The sequence below is a fragment of the Pieris brassicae genome, chromosome 2, assembly GCF_905147105.1.
Source record: "Pieris brassicae chromosome 2, ilPieBrab1.1, whole genome shotgun sequence".
Lineage (NCBI taxonomy): Eukaryota > Metazoa > Arthropoda > Insecta > Lepidoptera > Pieridae > Pieris > Pieris brassicae.
In genome coordinates this window covers 19,339,860-19,366,421 of record NC_059666.1, presented here as the reverse complement: position 1 = coordinate 19,366,421, position 26,562 = coordinate 19,339,860, and the positions used below count along the sequence as shown (strand labels likewise).

At 33.5% G+C, this 26,562-nt stretch overlaps 2 protein-coding genes across 8 annotated transcripts in view; one reads left to right on the top strand and one right to left on the bottom strand.

Annotated features, from left to right (window-relative positions):
- Positions 1–26,562, top strand: part of LOC123719942 (syntaxin-binding protein 5) — a 127,464-nt gene that overhangs the window by 64,117 nt on the left and 36,785 nt on the right. For all 7 annotated transcript variants that reach the window (XM_045676275.1, XM_045676281.1, XM_045676280.1 and 4 more), the window contains exon 2: positions 25,778–25,875. In XM_045676275.1, the coding sequence (XP_045532231.1) occupies positions 25,778–25,875 (98 nt within the window). The remainder of the gene's footprint in view (positions 1–25,777; positions 25,876–26,562) is intronic.
- Positions 22,151–25,370, bottom strand: LOC123719943 (basic juvenile hormone-suppressible protein 1-like). The gene is made up of 5 exons (XM_045676282.1): positions 25,252–25,370; positions 24,874–25,007; positions 23,742–24,575; positions 23,476–23,636; positions 22,151–23,251 (listed from the first exon to the last, which is right to left on the bottom strand). The coding sequence occupies exons 1-5, from the start codon at positions 25,349–25,351 to the stop codon at positions 22,225–22,227; spliced, it is 2,256 nt and encodes a 751-aa protein (XP_045532238.1). The 5' UTR covers positions 25,352–25,370; the 3' UTR covers positions 22,151–22,224.

Sequence of the window (26,562 nt, the reverse complement as noted above, 5' to 3'; positions counted from 1 at the left end):
TCTATTCAATTCTAAAGTAAAACTATAGTAAGATATATAACAAGGTACGAGAATGTCAAAAGTAGTTTGTTGAAGCTAACAAAGACGTGTAGTTCTCACCTCATCGCTTTGAAACAATCAGCTTTCTCAAAGTTGGCAACAGCAAACTTCATCTCTGAAATCTCAAATAACCGAGACAGTACACGATCAAATATTGCGTCTTTAATTAAAATTAAAATGCAAAACTGTTCCATACTAAGCCATTCTATACCAATATTAATGAATAAAAATAAGTATCCAATCCTTTCCAGCATTAATATATTTCACAATTATACATTTTCTCATTATAAATTTTATGTTCTATTTCTAGGCGCTACGCAGTAGCCACAGCTACGAAGTTACAGTATGTTTCTTCTACCTTCAATCTAAAGAGTTGTCTAACTTATGTCAGAACTTGTAACTTTGTTCATTTTAATAACTCGAGGCTAAAGTTAATCGCTTATAGAGATAAAGCTCGTAACTCAATAGTTTATCTGAAAATCATTGCTAGCTTTGTGGCTACGTGGTTTTCATGTTACTAGCTTTATATGAACATTCAAAATAAGGTTAATGTGTTATGGGGATCGTAAAGTATGATTTTTATTTCTTTATTGCCTTTCTGATTTCAAGCCAAAATTCCTTCCCTGCACGTTTTAGGAAGATAAAAGAAATAGAGAAACCTTTTTTTTATAATAATATCTTATAACAATTTAGGTATTTTTTACGAAAATTAAACATTAGTTTAAACACGATCCTATGTTTTGTGAAAATGCGGCCTAATGTGACACACCTGATCACCCTTACCTATGAGAGTACCTAACCACATACACATACATACCCACTGCATACATTTGACCATGTTAAAGTGTGTGGAATCTTTCCCTTTAACGTGGTCACAATGAAAAGTAATTTCGCTACCTCGATAAGATACTACAATCTTAATGGCACAGTGCAAAAATATTGAACATTGTCAAACAATATAATATTTTACGCACGAAATTCTGTGTTGGGTCGATTTTATCTCGTTAGCACTGTCTAATAAATTACTCGTTGTAAATGTTCCCAGAGGGAAGAGAGGGCGTGCTTCACGACCCAAGCACAGCTGTTTTCTTCGTTTATATACAACCGGTCTTAAAACAATTTATTGACTTTGATCCTAATATAATTAACTTATTATCCTTTTATCGAATATGCTACAGTGTTTTATTTGTATAGCTCGTTACTGTAGAATATTATTCAACATATGCGCTTTCTTTTTTTTAATTTCTCTATGGTTTACGGGCCTAGTGAGAAGACTGAAAAGGACAAAACCATTATAAGTAGTGAATTAGTGTTTGTGCACCTTAGTATTGAATGCTAAGCAGTGAGTGAAAAAATAGTACACAAAAACAGAGTGTCTTCCCTTTAATAGAGACTATAAGTTGTATTATTGGACACTTAAAAATCCTTATCAGTAAATTGGGTTAGACTTAAATAACTTATTAGTCTAGATCGTAATGTTCCATGATGTCTTAGTAAAGACATACGTATAAAAAAATACATTTGCTTACACCGGACCATACGGTCATACGTAGGTAATAATACGTTTTTTGTACAAATATAACAAATCCAATTTTGTGATTTATTAATTATTGCCATGAATCTGAGATGCTTAACGTCGGTATTGAGTATCCAATTATATATGTCCTTTAGCAATGATTGATACATCACTCAAGGGATTGAAAATTAATTGATTATATACATATAGTAAGCAAATCTCGTGATAAACATTGTTGTATTTGAAAACTACTCGTCAATTTGGAAGTAAATTATAATATGCAGTGATGGTATATAGAAGATTCGACGAAAGTCATACGGCTATTTAAAAGCTTTTATATCGATTAGTATATGTCGTCTATAGGCAGAAGAGCAAGCATACATTAAGACAATAATAACATGCATTTAGCCATGCAACATTAAATCTGTGAATGCAATTGAATTTACTGTCTGTAGAACAAATTAAGGAACCCGGTTCGAATACAGTAAAGGGATCCATGTCATTCTTTGTAAATCTATCAGCGACAAATAAAATGATCGATGGACTGGGAACAAATCCGAGCCCTGTCGGAGTTTTTAAATAGCTGTGATTTATTTCGTTAATTTGTTTTCGTTTGTAAAAATCTTTGAAAATATTCTGTGACATTTGTCAACCAACTAGTGCAAAGCTTATATATCTAGCTTTGCACTAGTTAGTTAGCTTTGAGATTTTAAATAAGCTTGAAAAACAATATGGTTGTTGCAAATAACTGAGTTTGATAAGCTTTAAAATGTTGGTACGTTTCGTGCAAAATAAGCGTCGAATTATTGTATGAACATTCTTAATTTTGTAGGTAACCCCAACGCTGTCAGATTTTTCATACAAAATATTTCACACATACCGTTTTACGTCAGGGTCTTTGACGAAGTCATGTTGAATCACGAGTGTTGTATGTGAATAAGAAAACTCTCCATTATTGTTAAATCTTATATGAAGCAAGTGCAATATAGCCTTCCTTGCAAGGTGACGTCAGCATAGATTTATTGCTAGAGCGAGGTGAGTCCGTGAGTGTCATGCCCCCAGATTCATTGTGCCACGACTATGATTTACTTCGCAATTGCATGAGATATTAATTACTTTGATACTCAGTATTGTTACATCGTGCATCATTGTAGCGTGCGAAGAAGGATCACCTACTTGACTATAAGAGAAAAAGACTCATATTGCGTTGTAACGTAACTGGATGAATAATATTTGTATTCGTTATTTACTAGGTAATAACGTCACAGCCTAACGTTCAAATTTTTTTTTACTAATTGATTTGAAAAAAAGTGCGTGCGTACAAAGTACACATGTCAGAAGTGAGACTTCTTTGTAAATTATTTATTGCTCAGGTAAAGGTTCCAATAGATGATCATGTACCAGTATATGATCACTCCATGTATTTGTATATCTATATTCACACTGTTTACACACTGTATGGTAATGATAATATAAATAAATACAAAATCTGCGTTTACTGCACAAGACGTTAAGCGACTGAATTTCCATCTAAATATGTAACTACTAAACGAATACATCAACCAATAGCGTTTCTCGAACTCCCTTTCTCACTCTGTTTCAATCGGTCTCAATCTCGCTCTGTTTTCTTCGAGAAAAACCCGGACATCTTCGTGACGTTTCATCCGTAAAAATGTTACAATTATTAATTACGGCTAAACAATCCGATGTTAGGAATTTAAATACAATGATATAATATAGAAATCCACGGCGTAATAAATGCTGATACAGTGCAACCTGAGGCATGTAATTCCAGTTAGTTGCGAAATGGTTGCTGTGATATATGCTACGTATATAATATACGAGTATTTTGAATATTGATAGTCTCTAACTGCGTCTAAAACTCTGTGAACGTTTTAACATCATTTTATTGAGCGATAGTAGCAGTGTCTCTTTTTGACAGGTACTGTCACCCGTCTCACACACGTCAGGGGAGTTATGGTAGCACATTTATCATCAAATGTACTCAATCTAGCGTTTTAAAGTTGTATATGATCACGTAAGCTTAGTAGATGATACAAGCATAAATTATTTAAAATTATTTATTTCTTAAATCTCCTACGTAATAATGTCTGTTTATCAACAGATGGACTGATTTTGCCTTTAGTTCGCTTTGGTGTGATATGTCTTGTCATTCCTTAGAAATAAATTCGATTAGTCGTTATTATAAGCAAAAAAATATTCCGAATAAACTCATTTACTTGTTGTATGTAAACGTTTCTTCGCGTCCAAAGCATGTTCAGTGCCAAGAAATCTGTCAGATAAACCGGATTATATTGCCAATGATTCGCTACCTGTTGATAAACTTCCAATAAAAGCTCAATAACATTATGATATTCGTATTCATTTCGGAAACTTTTCTTAAGATATCGGTGCAATTTGAAACATAACTTTTAATATTCTACTTTAATTAATGTCATCAATTGAGCAGTAATGGCCTAGGGGTTCAGCATGCGACTCTCATCCCTAAGATCGTAGGTTCGATGCCCGGCTGTGCGCCAATGGACTTTCTTTTCATGTGCGCATTTAACATTCGCTCGAACGGTGAAGGAAAACATCGTGAGTAAACCGGGTTGCCTTTAAAGTCGACGGCGTGCGTGTCAGGCTCAGAAGGCTGATCACCAACTTTAATATTTTATATGATGATCATCAGTAGTAAGTTATATAGTGTATTTTTCGCGGAAGTGGCACCCATTATATCCGTCCGTGGTTGTTGATTTTCTAACTTAAAATTAAATTAAAAACTGACTTACCTACCTAAATACATACAAGATTACAATTCAGATTAGCTGTATAGTGCACTCGTAGAATTATTGTTAACCCTATGATAAACCGCATTTAATAAACGAAACAATAGAATTTATCTAAGTTTCGTGTCGGCAGCGGTGCCAAATGTTTGGAATTAGGCTGATAGTACCCTGGCATTGTGCCAGATTTGGGCAGAACCTGCCAGAGCTTGGAACACGCCAGGCGCACGTGCCTGTGAAACGGGAAAAACGTTTATGAACTAATTCAATTACACGTTTTACTAAACATTTCAAACAAGTTAGCGTGTTTTTACAAAATTTGCCACGTTGATCTGGTTTTGACTCAAAGTCAAAAGTCATTTATTCATATAGGTAACAATGTACACCTATGAATGCCAAAAAAAGAAATATACATTAAATGCTTCTAATTTTACATTTACAGTCAGTTCTCAAATCAAGGGCGTATAACGAAAGACAAGAACTGGCAATAAACTCTCCGCCACTCTTTTTATTACTATTATTATAGGCGCGGGCGGCTTTTAATTTTTCATTTGCTACGGTGATTGGATCATCCGGATCCGTCAGGAAATGTCGGGGCCACCTATGGACCATTTTTGTCGGTTTGTCGGTTGATCCATTAGGCTATAGTAGGGAGCTCCTGGTCTTGGTGGAGATTGACGTTTCTCCGGTAAATAGGCGCAACGGTCGCGATTATTTTGATATTTGACGGACTTTTGCCACGGGGTGGCTTGCCCGTATAGGGTTACCTCTTTTTGAATTTGCTGGTGAACAGCGTGAACAGAAGGCGAGAGGTTTTTTCTACATGACAGCGCATTGAGCGATCGGACAGGAAGACGTGTACGATACGCACGAGTCTTAGTGGCACTTGAAGGTGGTAGATATTGTAAACCAAGCCGTTGTGCCAGACCTTGGCGAACGCATTCGCTTTGTCGAAGAAGAGCGCACCCGTGCCTCTCGATGTCAGGGAGCTGTTTTCGATATTTATATCTTTCTGTCTATATATCGCTCAAAGCAAGAATAAATACCGATATTCTTTTTTAAAAGATGAACTGTTGTTACAGTACATCTCTTTTAAATTTTTATGTTTGAATATATATCTCTATTTTTCTTATACATGTAGTAATACTTTACATTTTACTTAAATGTTATTCTGAAATCCTAACGTACTTATTAATTCAATTAATTAATTATTTATTCAATTCTATGGCCGTGTAAATGACTCTGGAGAACTAAACCTTGAAGAGAAAGCAAGGTTTCTTTCGCTCAAGTAATTATAGTGGGCTCAAGCAGTCTCTGACCAGCAAAGAACCTATCAAGCTTCCAAATTCGGAAGCGGAATACATTTTAAACTTCAGATTATCCGTTTTAGCATACACTGTAGTAAGTATTAGCTTTCCATACTAATATTCACACAACTAAAGCTCGCTGACCGTAAAGTAGATATATTCTCGTCACGCGGTCAGAGGCGCAAATAAAAGTTCCTCCCACAAGTAGAAGCAAGTTTGCGTTACGCGTAGTTGCGGCTGTTCTGACGATAAAACAAGTTAGTTGGCTTGGAAAGATTGCTTAATTAACCGAGATGGCCTAGAAACCATGTTAGTTCAAGGAAACAGACAGAGGAAGTAATATTTTGTTTTATACCACATTGTATAAAATAATTATTCGGCTGACATTTTTATATGTTACAGGAGGCAAACGGGTAGGAGGCTCATCTGACGTTAAGTGATACCGCCGCCCATGGACACTCGAACTGCAACAAAAACTGCGCGCATTGACGCAACAAAAACTTTATTTGTTAACCCACTTATTCATAAAAACTAAGTCTGTTTAATTGCATTATTTTAACTAAAGTACTAATTCGTATATTGTTGTCATATTGTATTTACGCTGCACTGAGAAGAGACAAATAAATAATTTAATTAACACAATAGGTTAAATATGATATTTTCACCAATACGTATCCCTATCTAGATAATATACAACTTGCGGCTCTGAATTCATCAAGATTCATTTAATATTCAAAGCTCGCAGAAATATGCACGTTTTAAAAGTCCATTTAAAATTCCTCACAGAAGTTGTGTTAATCTCCGGTTAGGAGAAGTGTGGTCAGTTAATTATGCACAATACTAAATATAGAGGTCGGTTCGTTATGAGAGATACACGCGTCCGCCGCTCGGACTTGCATATTTTATGTCGTGTTTAATGCGTAAGGCTTATATTGTAAGGCTGTTGAGAGTGTGATACTTTAAATTAAAGATTATTTCTGACCATCGGCCACTACCGCTTTGAGATCTGTAATGTATTTTAAAGAACCAAAACTCTTTATACACGTCTCAATATCCGCCAATGGTTCTTTATGAAACAATTGATTTTCTTGTATCGATTGGATCTCCGCATTTCAATAATTTAGGGTTTGTCATGGATCATATAATCGTGGAAGCAATTATAACTGTTTAATTACTACTTTGTTTTCGTAATACATAGTAATATTATTGTTAAGTTATATTTGTTACATGTATAATTTCCGGATTTGAAGGTGGTGTTTTTAACATTAAATGCATTATACATAGTTAGTCTTGTTGTAGTCTTGTTATATTTTACAGGCGTTTAATTATCACTAAGCACGATACGTTATATTCTAAAAAAATCTTATAAGATTTACCCTTGTTCGTGGCATCGTTTAATGGGTCACAGAGCCAGCATAGTGAGTAAGTGATCTCATTGTTCGACTATGTCTCAGGACAAGAATAGAATGTAAAAAATATTAAAATGAGGTATGGACCCTGGATAACATTTGTAAAAATTGAACCGAAAATGTTGAAATGACCGCAATAAATCAGAATCAAAGGGTATTATCGAACATTTAGCATTGTCGCGATACTCTCCCGTATTTATGTATTTGCAGTTAAATTTACGTTTAATATTAAAGTACAAATGTATATGTAACCTTTTTAGTATCTAATGAATTCCAACGATATTATGTCCTCATATTTTTTGTTAACATTTAACAAAGTTTAATTATTAGGAATTGAGGATTGAAAAATCTAGTTCAGTCACTTACATATATACATAATAAGTGTGATTTATTGTTAATGTAACTTACACTAAAAATGAAAAACGATTGACCTGTCAAGTGCCGTGACCAACAATGTCTTGAAGAATATAAATGTGAAATTTTAAAAAAAATACTGTACACTTTGTACTGGGTGGATCTGCTGTAAACACCTAACTTAAGTATGAGGTTATACTAGTTCTATCTGAACCATAATCACGGAATTGTTTGATAGAGGATATACGAACAAAGCATTGTTGATCTCACATGAGGGTGCTCGTAAAAGTTTTATTATTTTCGCCGGCTCGTTTGCGAGCCTTTGTGATAAGGATGGCCATTGTTCTTATTTGTGATTGCGTTTTGTTAAAGCTTTTTATCGGATATTGTATATGTTGATTATTCTTAGCTATTGCCTATATGTCATCTATTTGACATTTAAATTTAATTTCTTAATCATTAAAATTGTAACTAATTTTTATATCTACTTTGATAAAGTTTTAGCACTGAAACTTATTTATGGGATAAATATTTAACAATAAATAAGTTATATTTTTCGAACACACTGCTTCAACATTTCAAGTATTCATGAAAACACTAATTGTTTTTACTCTAGTTACAATTTCGTTTCGTTTACTATCACCTGTATTAACAAACTTTCCTTTCAGATAATGTTATATATTCCGTCAAACATAGTTGTGATGGAAATATCAAATCTTATTGTAGAACATTGTCTAAAATTATTTGTATTCGGACAACACACTGAGATTGTCAACATTTCTCTCGATACCTGTCTTCTCTACCCGACGCTGGGAACATTTTTATTGCTTTTATTTTTACTTTATTATATATGGCGTTTTATAAAAACAAAGTTTATACAATACAAATGTTGAGACTTTGTAAATTAAATTTATTGTCATAAAATATTTTTTTACATACAATAATTATTCATGTAAGTTAACGAAAATATATAATTAGTATTAAGTATGATGTAAACATTTAATCCCTACTCCAGTTAACAAATTTGAAATGAAAGTTTTTACCTAGCCCATTACTGCTTCATAAATTATGTTAGTTTACAAGTGTTTCCTGACTTCCCAGAAACAAGTAAAAATATTCAACTGCACAGTACTACGTTATGCTCTTTTTTGCGCAGTTCTAGTTCTAGTTCAGGAAAGTTATAATGGACTTGTCAAGAGCAAGTGTTGACGTGCCGCCCGCTCGCAACAAGTTTGAAGTACAACCGTTTTGTGAAGGGCCACAACTCTGATACATTCACACATTACATCCAAATACAAATATTTCTTACATACTTACAAATTTGTACACATTAAATGTTAACGTTTCTATTCATTCGCACACTCTTCTTCTAACTTGATGATTGACATGTTTATTAAAATAAATAATAATTAATAATAATAAAATATAGAGAAATTTCAAGAGGGAATTTATTAAGTACATTATTATTTTATACTTTCTTTTAAGAAATTCGTCGTGATTTTTTAAGAAATTCAAGATTCTTGGAACATTATATTAAACAACATATTGTCATATGTGCCTAAAACAATCGATATTTTGTCCCTATTATTGGGTGTATTGTCAAGGGTACCCGATAAAACCCTTATTTAGGCCAGTCGGCCTCTTGCTTGTCTTCGTCTCTTTGCGGTGAACTGAGAAATTTATTGCCCTACCCTATTTGTTTTATTTTGCATGTATTTTTTCACGAGTAATAAAAAGTTAGGTTTTATAGGTCGTTAATTGAATTAATGGCACCTGTGTAATTACACGCGCCGCTTGTTCGAATGCGATTTGCAGAACAAATACAGAATTGTTGTTTACTTGTTATTTTTGTTTACATTCTCGTTAAAGTCTTTAGACCTGATATCAGTTATAACATTTATAGTTATTATATGTTTATTAGAGTATTTTTTTCAATTAAAACAAATTCCTCACATATTACTCGATTAATAGACATATGAAAAAGCATCGAATTTATGAAAGGGTCTTTTCCTGTTCTACAATGGAATTTCATTAATTTAAATATAATTTGGATGTCAGATCGCATATGTTTGATTGATATTTTATAGGCAACAAGGTGATGTCTTTGGTCACGTCGTAAATGTAGTTAATTTCTTCGCGATGATTTCCTTCATCGTGTTCGTGTTATTTGCAAATACAGAATTGTTTGTCGATGCGTAGGCGTATACCAGTCGCATGTTAAACCACTAGTCTATCAGTCTTAATTAAATACTTCAAAAGTTATCTTTGGGTTATTCAAAGAAGTGTATGAAGTTTTTAGCGCAGAAAATGCTTTTAGCATACTAGCGTTAATATAAGATAGCAGAAATATCTGCACGTTTGCTTTCGCGTTCAGTTTAATCTGGATAATGTGTCGTTTCGGAAAGTGTTCGAGCCCAAATAAAGTGGAACGACCTCGGGGCCTGTTTACACACGTCATGTTTCACCTCTTTGGCTTTACCCTTTTATATTTGTTTTTATCAGTGTAGTATCGCTTTCCCTTCTCAAAATGAGAGTCGTGTTCTACGAGTTGAGTGATACCCTCTTCAATTCGGGTTTTTTTTTCAACCAAATAAATACTAAAACGAAACCGTCGTTTACATATATAATTAAAAATAAAATTTTCCTTAATTTAATTCTAATTGTTGCATTTCCGTAGTTAAATATGTTGAGCAAAGACCACATGAATTCTAACTATAAGTCGTAGTCGTTTCAGGTATTCAGGCCGTGAAATAATTTGCAAAGCACTGCGAAGTCTTCTGAACAATGAATGTTCAAAGGAGTCTTCATATTCGAGAAATTATAAAGTTTTTCTCATCTGCATTATGACTAACATTCAAACAACTAAATAAAACTGTGACATTTAATATTGAAGTTAATCTCTACGTATGCAGCAAATAATAGTAATAAATTGACAACAGCAGTAAAATAACATAACTCATAAATGTTACTAAGTAACATAACTTTATACCTGCCCGCATTTGTCTAAGATATGACTTATACAATGTGTGGTTAGTGTTTGACAAAGCTCGTCAAGAATCCAGCCATCCAAAACTTTTATTTCCTAATAACTTTTAGTTGTATTACAGTGTAACACGGATAACGAGTTATGCATAAACCGGTCAAGTCATGAATCGAAGTTTTCATCTGACAGGAAGTCAGATTTATGCGTTATGTTTAATAATTCGCTCGGTGCTTTCGATAGCTTTAAAATCTGTCAACATGGCAAATGCACGCTTCGCGTTTTTACTTCTAAATTATTTCGGAATCTATCTAATTTTGGTATATATATAATCGAGTTTTAATAATCACATTTGAAAACATGAAAAATTAACACTGGACTTACACATATCGTCAGCTAACAGTGACCTTAAACCTAAATTTTCCTATGAAAGTGTGGATTTTTGTGATGGATTGCGACATTTACTTAGTAAAATACACCTATGGTAGTTGATTCATCCTAAGTATATAAATATACGCATCGTCGTTAGTACTCGGCATCCATGAATGAGGTTATTTACCCAAACCTCTTGAGTACAGGGCGCCATTATCACCACTTCAACCACTCTCAGATAATTTACTTGATGCTTCATAGCCCTCACGCTTTCAAAGGATTCCGTCTATAGTCTAATAGTTTTATCCCGTTTTAGGTAAGTTAGCTGTGTATCACGACACAATGGTATTGTAGAATAAGAAGGATTTATAAATAATAAACTTTTATTTTATGCCGGGTTGTCGAGGACTAAATAGTGTAAAATTTAATTTTGTATCTCTTGCCATATGTTGTTCGAAACTGTATAAAATCATTGATAGCGTAATCTTTTGTGTACTTAAATATATAATTTGTTGAATGTTTTTGTGTATATCTAAGTTATACGACGTAAGCATTTTTTCAAAGTATATTGATTTTATTTGTGCATAAGTAAAGAAAAGGTATAACAGATATGATTTAGTGTATGGCATTTACGTGATTGATGGTATAATTAAAGTGGAAACTGTAAATATTATAACAAGGTGGTTAATGGTACGCGGCGTGAAATGAACTGATTCGTTCAACTGTAATAATTGATGTCCGCTCCGATCAGCCGCGACATTATATTATATTCTGCTGCCCTACTGAACTGAAATAGATGGGTTAAAAGGGACTGTGGAAACATTACTTTGTACACGTGTCTACGAAGGAGCTTTAATGAAACCAAATAGTTACGAGCTGGGCCCTACGAAATACTGATTGCTCTTTTCAGTTTCAATAAATTTTCGAATGCTCACAAAAGGGATTCGTTTGTTGATTGCACCTAGATGTTAAATCCATCAAGGTGCAATCAATGTTGAAATAAAACAATCATAGTCTATTTGTGTGTGAAAACGCTCGTTTACGTCCAGATTTAAACAGATATGGGCTGCCATAAAACATACCTCCGGAACATTTACTATCGGGACGGATTCGATATTTCATAAATAAATGCAACATATTCATATCGTTGGAGCGACTATGAATAAAGAATGAATGAATTATTCACTCTGTCCCTTTATTTCACGTTTTTGTGAACGTTGGATTTGAATAAATTTTGAATAGTTGACTATTTGATTACAGTTAATACGTTATTTGTATAAAACTCGATTGGAATTAGTGGTAAATTACTTTATTGTGTACTGTATAAATAAGCGTTCTAGAAGTCATCCTTGTTATGAAGATTCGTGAAGATATTAATAATCTCAGAGGTGAAAGGAAGAAAAACGAAACAAGGCGAGCCCGGCGTGTGATCTTATTGGTAGTGTGAAGGTAATCTATCATAAGACACACGCGGCTCTCTCTGTTACGTTTACGACTACATTGAAATCATCTAGAACTCCGACGCACTCTGCTACACAGATGCTACGGATGCTACGTGCTACGATGCTAATAATGTGCTACGCGTGTACCTGCTAAAATATTTTTGTATTGGTATTTAGTATAAGATTTTTTTTATATAAATAAATGAACGTATATTTGAATGTAGTCAAAATAATTCCTAAGAGGCTTACCGTCCGTCACTTTAAGTTCCAAGTTTCAATACCGTTTATTTCTACTTAGAGCGACTTTTACGTCCAGGTGTTTTGTATTTTGAATAAACTTAAAGTTTGTGTTTTGTTTGAGTTTAAATTATTTCTGTTCGGATTGGGTACTTCAACGATGTAAAGTATTGTTCTAGTGAGACCAGCACAAACCACAATGAAATATCAATCTAAAATAAAGTCTGGAAACAGTTCTCTCGAAATAGGCACTGTTAAATTTAATTCGAGTGTTTCTGCAGAGTGCAGTTTATTCAGCTTCATCTCATAGATCGAATTGTTCGAAGTTGAGCGGTTGAAATGTGAATTGTTTGTGAAGTTCCCGCGGGCGAGCCTTTGATGCTATCGAGACTTACCCAAACTGTCAACAAGGGAACACCTAGTTTTGACATAGCTTTATTTTGAAGCGTTCAGACGCCTCGTTTGAATATTTATTAAACGTAAAATTAATCAACATTTTATAGAAAGTTTAAAGTGTTCAAGTAATAACAGTTAATGCTTGTGTATTATACAAATCATTGTTGCCACTGATTTATTTACTAAATGCATAATAAGATGAATATATATATATATATATATTGTTGCTTCATGGTAAAGTATTGATGAATACGTTAGAAACTACATGAAAGGAAGAATAATAATTTTAAGCGTTTATGAAACTCTGTATGTCATTGCAAACAATAAATTTGTATTACGTTCAGAAATATTAAGGACTATCATGACGTCGGAAGATTTCTCTGTCAAGTAAATAATGGTGGCTCGTTTTCTGGAAGCTTTAACAATACACTTCAGGATCCCCAAAGAAGCGCCTTTTCAGTCAGCCTGTCTTAGATCTTTTGTCACAAAAGATATGTAATACAAGATATTGTTATTGTGCAATTATGTAATTATTGTCTTTTTTAACTTTATATTTAATTAAAATATCACAAATACAAAACCTTTCTAAATTTCATTTTATAAACTAAATGTTTAATGTAATGTAAACTAAACTTATGGTAACATGTATTATCTTTAATCATAACTATATTATAAAGCTCTTATCTAATTTAAATTCTTTTAACCAAAGTTCATTGTAATATGTGAGCCTAGTACGTTTATCATAAAATAAGGTTCTTTTTAACAATTTGTAGGGATGCAATGAGTTTATTTTAATTAAAAGAATATTAATTATGCGTTGTTTATTGCCGGTCATAAATTTTACTGTAGTGCGTTAAGGAGTATTTGTCATGTTTATAAATATGCCACAAATACAGATTTCCTGCACTACAGACTGCGTAATAATTTTTTCATTCATCAAAAAACTTAATTAATTTTTGAAATATTCGAGTGTGATTTTCCTCTTCATTAGACACATTTTGTTCGTATTGTTTGGAAGCACATACAAATGTTGCATTTGAAATGATGTATTCTTGAAATCCGTTCATAATTCAATATGTCACGACCACACGGCGCTGCCTAACCGAAACGGCATCATCCAAATTGGCTATATAATATTATATATATTCGTCCTTTGTTTAATATTCTAAAGCAGCTATAACTGAATGTAAGATTATTATTCAGATTAGGTAATATTTGTTTTAGTCATACAAAGTCGCATACATACAACAGTAGCCTTACAATGCTCTAAGGGACGCTTTGCCTATAATTTCATGTTTCATGCTAAATTTCATGGATCTATGCGATATATGGATCATGTCAGAAGTGGAACATTTTGGCAAACGAATTTTTAACTGCTCATATTTATACAAATCTAAAACTTCAGATTTCCGAAAGTTAGAGGGAGAAACAAAGGACAAACATATCTTTTGTCGTTCTACTCTCGCTCCAGGTTCGCCCTTTCTCACTCTCTCTCAATCGGTGTCAAACGCTCTCTCCCTTTTCTTCAACAAAAACGCTGCACATCTTCGTGACGCTAATATTATTATTATTGCGTTTCATGCGTAAAAAATTTACATCATCATGCGCCTTAATTAAGTCGAAAATGTATTGCTTTATTTATTTATTTGCTTCAATATTAACCAAAATTAATCTGCACCCATTATAATACTAAGACAGTAGTAAAACTTGGTAATATCTTATCTTAATATTATTTAAAACTTCGTTTTATTCCAAAAATTCTGTTTATTTTATGATACCAGCATAATAGTTACCGTTCCATGAAAAAGTCAGTAATTGGTTTGACATGCGATTTATTATTTTAACAGTATCCAATTAGTATAACGAATTTTACTTGCAGTCTCGCGTATAATTGTCACTTACAATCGAAACGTGTCTATATTTCGGCGGAGAATGAGTGGTCACCATGGTAACAGCCAATTAGTGGCGCCACTGTCGCGTGAAGTTAATTCTGGGCGTTTGCGTCAACGCTGTGGTTTCGGACTTCGTATGGCAACGCCTTAATTACATTTTGATTTTGATGTTTGAAGATTCTAGTTTATGTTTGTTATGACAATATATCTTTGAATGTACGAATATATACTTTTTAAAAGAGAAACTATAAATATTTGTTATTTTATTCGTTTTTACACAACTATCATAATGAAACGTTACGTGTTCTATTAGATAACGGAAAAAGGAAAATTCGTTTATAATTATGTGTCCCTTTTTAGAATCCCAGCAAATTATTCACCTGTAACAAATGAAATGCAGAACGTAATCTATTATGTCTTTTGTTATGAATAGCAGTTGATGGTCGCAAGTATAAATGGTTAGAACGGTCACATTTTACTTTTTGTTCATGGAAGTGCAAAATCCCTAGAACATAAATCTCTTCAGGCCCGAGCCGGCGTTGACATGACACCGGGGTTATTTATTTTAAAGAAAATACAGTATATCGTTTAAAACAAAAACACTCGCTAACTATCGAAACTGTTTTTCAAAATGTTAACAAAACCAACCCAAACAAATTTTCAAACAAGAAGTATTTCACTAGTGATCTTTAACTACGTAAATCATTTGCTCTCATATATTAGAAAACAGCCATATTTGTCTTAATACATATACTTGGACAGTGGGGTGGACAACCAAGAAGTGGCCTAGTCAAAATTGACTATATATTATGCAATTCGGCTTAAAGCCTCGAAAGCAAGCAATTAGAAGAATGTTATATAATATCAAATAATGTCAAACTTTTCTTCTTAAACCTTTTCGTTTTTAAATAAGTCTCTTTACAGCGAAGTTGGCCATTTAAAGTCTATTGTTCTGATTTACCATTATATATTTTAGTGGCTATTTTTGGGTTGATTTTATTTAGACCTCGGCTGCATTCTAACTGTACACATGCGATTTGCTGCTAATTTATTTGTGGTCTTGGCTCTTTAATTCATGACTATACGTATTTACTTTAGCCAATTAAACAAAGTGATGTATAAAGCACCGTTTATCGCATAATAGTAAAACCCTGGCTAGTCTAACATCATATATTATAAGTATATATTATGTAATGTTCTCTTATATTAGCTCTTTAATTGATTACTATATCATTTATTAGTCACTACTCTAACCTAAAATTCAAGGTATAAAATTAACTAGAAATCCTTAACTAGACATACTATTTGGTTACAGAAGTAAAAGAAAATGTTATAACGTGGCAATCATAAAAAAATAGAAAAGTTGACAGGCATTACGATTAGCAATTACGACAAATAGATTTCCTAAAAGCTTCTTCCCTAACTTTATTCATTTTACTTTTTAACTCAAATATCTCTCCGTTGCGTAATTACGAGATGATAAATGTTTAATCTCCAAAGACAATTTGCAAAGAAATTTCTTTTTAATACACCCAGCAAAGTACTTTGATATAATGAAGATCTCGTGTTACTTAAAAGTTTTCGTAGAATACCCGAAGGAAACTCGCATAAATAATACGTCGCTTATACTTTGTTAGTAATATTTTCTCATGTTTAAACCCGCTCCGATATTGTATTAAGTAAATATCTTGATAAATTAATACTCGAAGTCCCGCGGCGCTTGGAACTTTGCATCTTTTAGAAGCTTGCGAAGGCGGCCCCATAACTTTGTGTTTCTTTGCGCGTTACGTAATGTATCTAATTTTACGTTTAAGTCTTAAATTATTATAAACTGTATATGTAATTTGTATTTTCATTTTAACGTTAACTTTGCACTTCTCCATTTTTGCATTATATTCCTTACTATGTATGTTTGTTTGGAACCGCATATTAGTATTATTTAAGTATTAATTATACTATATAATTGTGTTAAAGAATATTTAATGGATGACAATATCTATTTTCTCATTAATTTTATGAAAGTGTGTATGAGATAAACATTTGTTCGATATAATCAAATAAGAACCGTAGAAATATTGAAATCTGGTCACATAGTCGTAATAAACTGCCAAGGATGTGATAAAAAGTAAATTCACGGCGGCCGCTATACTGGTTTCCGCCACTGATTCCCCGGGAGATTTAATGTTTTTCTTTCATTGTGAAATGCGATCCCTATTATTCTTATTTCTGTATATAGCATTAATATTTAATATAGCCGAGTGTTAAGTAATACCAGCGCCAATAGAAACCCACACTGCTTGTAGGCACGCATATGCATTTTCATTTTGTATATCATATTAGATCTGTAACTAAGGGATTAATTTTAAATTCCAATACAGTTTTGGGATATGGCAGTAATACTCTGTTTGTATGCCAGTAATGTGCTTAATCTCGACTCAGTATCTTTCCCAAATAAAACAGTAAAAGAAGTAAGCTAAATAAATACGATTTTTCATACAAATATATTACGCAGTCATTAATAAATAATTGGTAATAAAATCATGCTACTGAGACATACATTTTTCCAGCCATTTTTTTAAATCGAAGTATGTTGTGATTTTTAGTATAACATTTTTTTACCCGAAACTTGGTAATATAAGTTAGGCCCTATTGGCTATCTGTGTTATTTTAATTAGTTGTTTATAGTATATACCATTAACAATATTTCCACATTAATATGACATCATTGCTCTCGTTGTTTGATATTATGATATCACTGAATGGCGTCACGGCTGGCGTCGCTTAATTGAGTATTTTATTAACACCAGACGTTATCGTGGCGTATGATCTACGTGCTTAAGCTTTTAAAGTTGTCTATATATGTTATATATTCTGCCTTGAAGGAGCTTAGTTTATTTCTTATTGTTCTCTACAGTTCAAAACTTGTTTATTAAAATTTTTACTTAATTTTTAACCTCTATGCCGGCAAAATATTTTTGATAGCAGAATACAATAATTAAAAGAGTTATTTAGGTCTTTACTCGTGTAAACCAAAACTTTTATATAACATAAAATATATTGCAAAAGTCATTATGAATGCGCTGTACTGATTGTATAGGAATGTGAAATTCATAATCCTAAGCTAATAAAATAGCAGATTTTATAAAAAAATTCTTTTGTTTAAAACAAGGACATGAACCCACGATAGATAGAGATCTATGGCCATTGCTATATTATTTCTTGTTCAGATAAGAGATTCACTCAATTTCGTAAAATAATAATATGGTATCGTTAATTTTGTACAAATTTAAAAGAATTATTTAAGAACACTTGTTCTATAGATCTCTCTGTGCCGAACAAAGTTTTGATGAAATAAGTAAAGTTTAAAGCTTTTAATATTAATATTCATGTTCTCTAACTTTTCGCATCAAAAGGCAAGAAGATTAAAAAGTTTGAAACTGTCTACTGTCATGCGTAGACTAGTAGTTGGTAGTCTAATAAAGCCTTAGCATAAGTTTTACGATAGGTTCGTCAAGTTAATAGTAGTACAATGTGAGGATTTGACAGGTCGAAACGAATCGTTTTTCCATAAAATTTTCATACTTTACTCAGAACTGTATCTGAGCCGTATATGATCTTTCTTTAGTTTAGTACGCCCACGAAGTGCATATAAAAATGTGTTGTTACTATTCTGACCCTCTTCAGAGCAAAAGTTACTGAATGTTATAAATCGCAGTATAACCTTATTTTGCTTAAATTCATTGCATTACAATGATAAATGTTAAAACATCGTAGTTGTATGAAATATATAAGTTGTACTCGTAGTAAATAATTAAGTTATAAAAGATATTTTCGTAAAAATACCATGATATATCAACCTTCCAATTTTAGCATTACAAATAGCATTCGTTTGTTTCAGGTATTAACACATATTCCAAGAAGGTAAGATTAGCAATCCTGGTACGAGAAGGAGCGTTGTCAAGAGTTACTGATTGATGCCATACCTCTTATGGCCGCGCCGCCTCGTTTGCTCTATTACATAAAAATTACTTATATGCAGTAATTAGTTCTAAGAGAAATTTGGTCGTATAAAGATCAATTAATCAACAGCCAGCCAGCATAATTAATTAGCCGTCTTGCAATACATGAGGCACTGTTGTTAAATATAAGGCCTTATACGTCCCTCACTATTAGCCTTATTCATCACAATGACTTTGTTAGTTCGGTCCATTAACCCTATCTAACACATCACAGTCATTATTATATATTACTCTACTTTCTGTTTCGGGTCTCTAATGAGCCACATTAACTTCGGTTAATACAGATGACAAAATATGAAGGCACATAAAAGTATTTTTTTTTTATTCGTCGCAGAGCAGGCGGAAAATAATAAACGGCTCAAGTATAAGCGTCATTCCTCCAACTTATGATTTTGTTCCCTGTATACTCTTGGGACTCTTGGGCCGTGGGATTCAGGTGCTAATAAAATTTTTAATTTGGCGCCTGATAGATAGTACCGGTGACCCCAGAGCTGGTGCTTTCTTCGCTCAACTAAGTATTGCAATACAGCGAGGAAATACTGCCCAGTGTTAAAGGTGTGCCACAAGGACCAAACTTTTTAAATTTGTTTTAATTTTATTTTTAAGTATTTTTACTATAATTATGTAGGTTAAGAAAATTGTAAATATTGTATGTTTGTATGTTGAAAATAAATATAAATTGTTAAATGTTTTCATGATAACCGTCTGTTTTTTACGTATACCTAGCAACTTTTTTTAAGTTTCCTCCAACTTTTATCCAGTCTTCAACTTTATAATATGGAAAAAGTTAAAGCCACAATCTCTGTATAGCTTATTCTTAAGTGGAGGTGTTTTCATAAAAATATTTACGAGGAAGCGCTTCTATCGCTTGGGAGATTATCCACTTCGTGTCCGTCCCTACATAACCCTCTCACTCAAAGGAATCCAGAGAGCTCTTTTCTGAAGAAGTAAAGCCATTCAAAACTACTCGGCTAATAGCAGTTATATTTTTATCAATATAATATTTTGTAAAACATTTATAATTTGAAATCATTAAATTTTATACAATATCGTTAAGGACCAATAAAGTATTGCAGTGTTTTTAGTAACTATTGTTAAAAAACATGCTAAACATGAATACGACATGACATGACATATTAACAAAAAATAGTTTGAAGTGTCAGGTGGTAAAGCTGTCAGCTGTCGCCTGGACAGTCTAAGCCCGTGATGGATGCGGGCTTCACAGCTGCTACCGTGTTCACATGTGTTGACGTATTTTTTATCGTTTTTAACGCTCTAATCCTGTTAGGTTTTTTATTATTTGTGCAAACCTTTCCCTATCTTATAAATTAAGAAAATATTAGTGGTGGTCAAATTATGTCTCTCATCAAAATTTCTACAAAACATAGCTAATTCAATTTAATATTCGTTTCGCTATCTTGGAAGCTTTTTTATACTAAATAAATGTATAATAGTCAGAGAGGCGCCCAAGTGTAATGTTTTTCTAAAATCGCAGCAGCATCCGGTATTGCAGCTATACTTCAGGAAGTTATCTGGTATTTCAAGGATATCCCGGTCGAGGATAACTTCCGAAGAGGGGGAGGGGACGTCTTATCAGTTACTCACCGACGTGGCATATATTTCACGCCGCATTTGTGCCTTATTTACTTTTATGGAGCGTGAGTGCGTTATTTGGTGTTTCCATTTGGTATAACACAATATAGTTTATGTATCCAACTGTGAAATGGTTTTCAATAATCATGATGATGGATGAAGTCTCCGACAATGATAATCGCTTCTAATTTATTCCTTTCATTCACCAGAAACGTATTCTACAATTTCGGAGCTAAACAAAGCGCTTATATATTGAACGTACGGTTAATGTGTTGTGAGCGACCATGCTAAACAATGCAACTATAGGAATTGCTGGGCGATTGAGCATAACGCGAGCGTTTGTTGAATGCAGCCTCCGTCTACTCTATACCATCAGAGATTGAACTTTTGTTTTAACTTAATTGGATTTTGCGAGGTTTAATTTATTTTATTTGTAAACGTCTCTAAGCAAGCACTGTTAGTTTAGATGTGAGGTGTAGTTGAACTTTTCTAATTGAAGTTTTATTAGCTGACGCTTTTATTTTACAAATTTAATCATACGTATATTGTTCATTTTAATTTCACGTGTTTATCCGAATTACTTATGGAAAATCTAACTATACATTACCTATGATTATTACACGTTACAGATAATGACGATGTTGTATATTGGCAACAAGTTGTAAAGATGGAAGCAACCAGTGAGCCAACTGTTGCTATAAGCGCCAATCGTTTGACGGATATTAACTTGTTTTTCCTCATTCAATAGAATATTCTCTGGTCTTACATTAACCCTATTCCTTATTTATGGTTCAATAAAATTGCTATAAAATCAGAACAGTCATGACGCATTAATTAACAAACAATGTAAGGAGATATTAGGGTCTAGTGAAATCATTGAACTTTTATAAATAAATAAACAAAAGGCTTGTAAGTTTAATCAGTAATTACGTTGATTTTTAAAACTCCTATTTATATATAAAACTTTCAAGTATAGAAATAGCACAGAATCTTATCTTTCGAAGCTTTTCAGTCACGCGTCCTTTTCAAATTGAGTTTCCTTTACATTATATACATTGGGGATGTTGTTATCTCGAAGTCGGGATTAACCTGTCAACCGCAACATGATCAATTCTCCGACTCAGAGCTACTTTGTCACAGATAATACTCCAGCTGACAAATCGTTTTATGACAGATTGAACATTTAACTAGCTACATAATTGGCAGAAATAATTGTGTCATCACATTTGTTATATTTTTTGTAGGAAGTCCTTTTCACTAAGATATAAAAAAATGTAATGTAAAATATAGCTTTACCTCTTGTATTTTACAAATAATTGAAACGTTAAGCTGTATGTAAATTCAATGTCGATTACACACAGAGAAAAGCATCTGCTAATTAAACCTTTTGACCTGAAGTTAACAATAAACGTCTGAACTCTGGTCTGTTCTAGAAACACTATAAAAAGCAAAGAGACTGGGTGAGTGCAAAATAACTTAGCAGCTAGCAGAGCTTGTAATTAAAAATTCCGAAGCTATACACTAGCAGTAGTCTAAAAATGGTTCTACAGTATATTTTACATTCCGATAGCATCCGCCCGATACGGATGACTCGCCTGATTGGCCCGTGTCGAAATTTAGATAATTTCACATTCAGCTGAATGCAGAATTTGGAGTTGATTTGCAACTGTGCAAATCGTTGCAAAGATGTTTTTTATCAACCGTACTGAAAGTTTTCGGGTAGATGCTGAATATTTTATAGTCTGCCCAAGTTATTACATAATAGATTTCATTAAAATCAATAAGAGGTGAAGAAAAGAGACTAGAAGGGATATTAACTGCCATTTAATTTTGATATATAGGTAACCATTTATTCATGAAATAAGTAAAGGAATTAGTCCCCTTACATTCTCATCATCTTGTCGGCGCTCATCATCATGACGTCCTTGTAGGTCCATTTCATCAACATGTCTTTGTCGTAGTAGGTGAGGTCGTCGCGTTTCATGATCATGTCAGACGTATCCATATCTTTTACAGAGTTGGATGTACTCATGTCCTTGTAGAAGATCTTAATGTCTGTGAACTTCATGTTTGTAGTAAAGAAGTCGGTCATATCGATTTTTCTGTCGAAGGGGAATCCCAGCGGCATTGTGTCAAAGCATACGGTCCATCGGCAAGCGTGACGGTCCTTCATGACATTGATATCAACGGTTGGTAGCAACATACCAGTGCGTACTGGAGTTACAATTACGAACATCTGCATTTCAAAACCGCCAACAGTACCGCGAGGTAAGAGAAGTCTGTGTGGGAATCCTATGCGTGTCTTGTACCAGTAGCTGTCGACTATCTTCTCATACGCTCCTGTGGTGTCGGCTGAGTTTTCGAAGTAACGGCGCGTCCATTCCCTGTCTCCGATAACTCCGTGCATTTCTATTGAGTTGCGGACGATTGTGTTCTTACCAGTCTGAAGTTTGTACAGGAAGCTGTCAATTTCGAGCATGTCATGACGTTTGTCGTTGAAGTTTAGGAGACGACCCATACAGTCGTATTTGGGTCCTAAGAACACTCTCACGACGGCGTCAACTGTTTTCTCTGATTCGACATCGAATGTTACCTTGAATGGATGGTGATTGAGACGGCGCATGCGAGCGACGAATGTCATGTCAGATTTCTTCTTCTGGATTTCGGTTTCATCGAGGTAAAGCGCGTTGGTTATATCAAGATCGTACTCATCCATAAAGGTTACTAGTTTGTCTGTGGTGATGCGGTCTACTCTGACGCCGGGGAAATCTAGTTCATTTCTTGTGTACTTAGGCAAGTACAATTTGAACAGATCAGCGTGCTCTGTAATTCTCTTCATTACTCTCCAGAAAAGTGGGTCTCGCAGACAGGTAGTGTACATGTCCAAAGCAGTGGGAATGTATGTGTACCTATAATCAAAAATATTATTAATATTTACTTATTATCGGCTATACTACTACGGCTAGACTATAATATCGGCTGATTATAGCAAGAACAATTACCATTATCAATTATCAATATGAAATTATTTATGACATGAGTATTATGAATTTTAATGTTCGTGAGGACACTTAAATTAGCTTAACTCCATTATATAATGCTTAAAGTAAAAGTTAAATTTTCATAAACATACTTCTCAAAGTTGTAGGTTCCGTAAGATAGAAGCCTTCTAAAGAGGTGCACAACGTGAATGACCTTGGCGTCATCATCAACGACACCCAAACCGCCCAGAAGCATTCTTGCGAGGTTCTCGAAGTCCTCGGCTTTCTTCAACTGGATAACTGTACCATCGCGCTGCAATCATATAAATTTGAATTTGAATTTTTTTAAACTAAATTTAATGCAAAAAGAAATGTGTGCGAAAATTCTCAGTTTTTAAAAAAAATGAATAATACGTACTTTTTCGATCTTGCCTGTTGTGATTCCATCACGGATCATCCTCTCAATGTCGTCCACGTACATTCTTTCCTTTAGGTTGTGCCTGTTAACCAGCTTGACGTTGTTCGGACGGACTGGCATCTCATCACCAGTATGAAGACGGATCTTCGGCCAGTAGCCTACGTTGTGTTCATCGTCGAATTTAATCATGTCAATGTTGCACATCCTGTTGGTTAAACGTTCAAGCCTGTAACGGGCCAGTAGCTGCTTGTAAGCATACATGCTAATCTCTCCACGACGCTCTTTTTGTAGGTTGTATGTATCCTTGACCATCCAGTAGGGGTAGCTCATATGCAAGTAGTACATGTAAGTATTTAAGTCAATGTCCTCAGTGAAGTATGACAAACGATCATCCTTGGTGAGTGTCGTTCTTACTCCTTTACGCCAGTCAATCACTAATAGATTCTTGTCTGTAACTTTGATGCCATAGTAGTTGAAGATAGCTGGATCAGTTGCAGCCTTGGACATTTTCAACATTGAAGCTTTATTAATGATATGGCTGTCTACGAAGAAGTAGGGGTAGATTTCATATGGAGCAGGAAGAACGATGCCGCGGCAGTCCTGGCGGTGGAAGACTGCGCAAGTCAAAGCGTAAACGAACATACCACCGTTGATGCGTTCTCTAAGGAAGCAAGCTGTTCTGATGAATGTATCGAAGTCCTTAGCGAAATAGAGCATGCGGAAGGTGACGATTGCTTGGTCCATGTGGAGCGTGTTGGTATGCACAAAGATCTCACCACGCGGGAGCATACCCATTTTGTATACTTCAATGAAGCGTTTGATGACATCGTCTTTCTATAAACAAAAATTAGATTTTATTTTCTTACGTTAATTGTCATGTCTTATGTTAATAACAACATAGTATCTTGAGGTACGTAGTAACGAGAGATTTGTGGTTATAACGTGAAACTGTTACCACGTAGATAAGCAAAATCTATTAGAAATACAACTAACCAAAACCGATGTGATATTTTTTTAAGAATATATTTTAACTTTTTTGAAACCAAGGTTTACTCCACATTCAAATGATTGATATGCTCCATTCCTTTGAAGGTTATTTAAGTAAGATAAAATATAACATAAAAGTACTGACCAAGAATTTGTCGAAGTTATCTTCAAGCACAAAGTCCCGGGCTACTTCACGGATGTCATCGTAGACTGTAGGTTGCAGAATGTGATTCAAGAGCTTCCAGCAGTAGATTTCCTTAGTTTTGATATCGACGTTTACTGAAAATAAAAAGCAATATTATTAGACTTGTTTTTATTCACACCGCCCTAAATACATTTAAAATTACACTACACTTGATAAAGACATGTTAATGTACAAATATTTATTTTAAATGAATCTAGTATTTTTATATACTAATAGATTTTTATACACCATTTATCCAATTATTATCTTTTGAAATATTAGTTTTGTTTTTAATTTAAAAAGCTTTTAAATGTTTAATAAGTTTTATAAATTACGTACCTAAGGTATCTTTGCCGATAACGAAATCCCTGTAGTTGGTATCTTTAAGTGCGGAAGCTGCCGCTGCAGCGACCAAAGTCGCTAACACCAAGAACCTCATGCTGCTGCCTGTTCCTGCCGACTATGCCACAATGGTCCAAGACAAGCCATTTATACTATTTTTTTGTTTTTTATTTATAATTTCTGTATTCACTCTCTCTTGATAACCTCTGACCGGTTGATATTGTTGGCAGGTGATGCTAACATAATAAAAAATGTGCTCCCAAGGTGATACTGTCGGGTGCATATTTTTCTACCTAAGAGTTACCGGTATGTCTTTTAAAATGCAATACGATTCTTGGACTCTATTCTTGAGTTTTACGGGGTTCGAGAGTGTGAAGTTATTTCAGTTTAAAATTATTCAAATATTAAATTATCGTGCTATATTAAGACTTAAGCTAAAAATATATTATTTAGCATATTATTATAAATATTATTTATCAATTAAGTTCTATGAATTAAACTGTAAGCATTTCGTTGTCCACAGACTTTTCGTCATGGATTCCCCTTCTCGCCGACGGCGCTGGCCTGGGACCCTATACAAAAGCTGCTTGCAATTGGCGACAAGAGCGGAAACCTTAGGATGTATCCTTTACTATTGCTAATATGGATTTAATGACGAAGTCAATAATTTTGGTCTTGCTTCTTATACAACAGTATCTGTTAACAGATACTAAATTAATATTATACATATATGTATAATTTGTATATAAAAATGAATGTATATTCCCCGTTGCATCACGCGTGAACGGATGGAACTATTTCGCTTATTATTTTTTGTTGTGTTTATTTTAGTCAGAAGAAGGATTAAAGGAAGTTTAGCGAAACGTTAAAAAGTTTAGAAAACTTAACGACTTTATTAATTTTACGTGACTGACAGTTGTCAGCGATTTACAAAATAAATATATTTATTTATTAAAGTTTACCACATCATACATAGTACTAGATATACTGCATATTTTTCAAAATCATTCATCTAAAATGTATTGCAATTGAAGTAAACATAAGTGTTTCAAAATCAAAATTAAATAATACACTTAAAGCATATACAAAATAAAATTAACAGACATTTTTGGTAAAGTAGATGAAAATAGAAAATTAAAAAAAACCTATCAGCAAAACAGCGAATTAGGTTCGAGATAGATATAATATAAAAGCTAAGTTTATATATAATATATTTTTTTATTACTTATACTAATTCATATTCAATATTTATAGGTCAATCAGGTCAGGTAGTAAAAAATAGAAACATTCTTAGTATTATATCTGATA

Bases quoted from the DNA above. Each gene is read 5' to 3' on its own strand.
- LOC123719943 (XM_045676282.1), bottom strand. From the start codon at position 25,351: ATGAGGTTCTTGGTGTTAGCGACTTTGGTCGCTGCAGCGGCAGCTTCC. The intron at 23,637-23,741 runs GTACGTATTATT...ATATGATTGCAG, and splicing joins CAACAGGCAAGATCGAAAAA to CGCGATGGTACAGTTATCCA. The intron at 23,252-23,475 runs GTATGTTTATGA...TTTTGATTATAG, and splicing joins GGAACCTACAACTTTGAGAA to GTACACATACATTCCCACTG.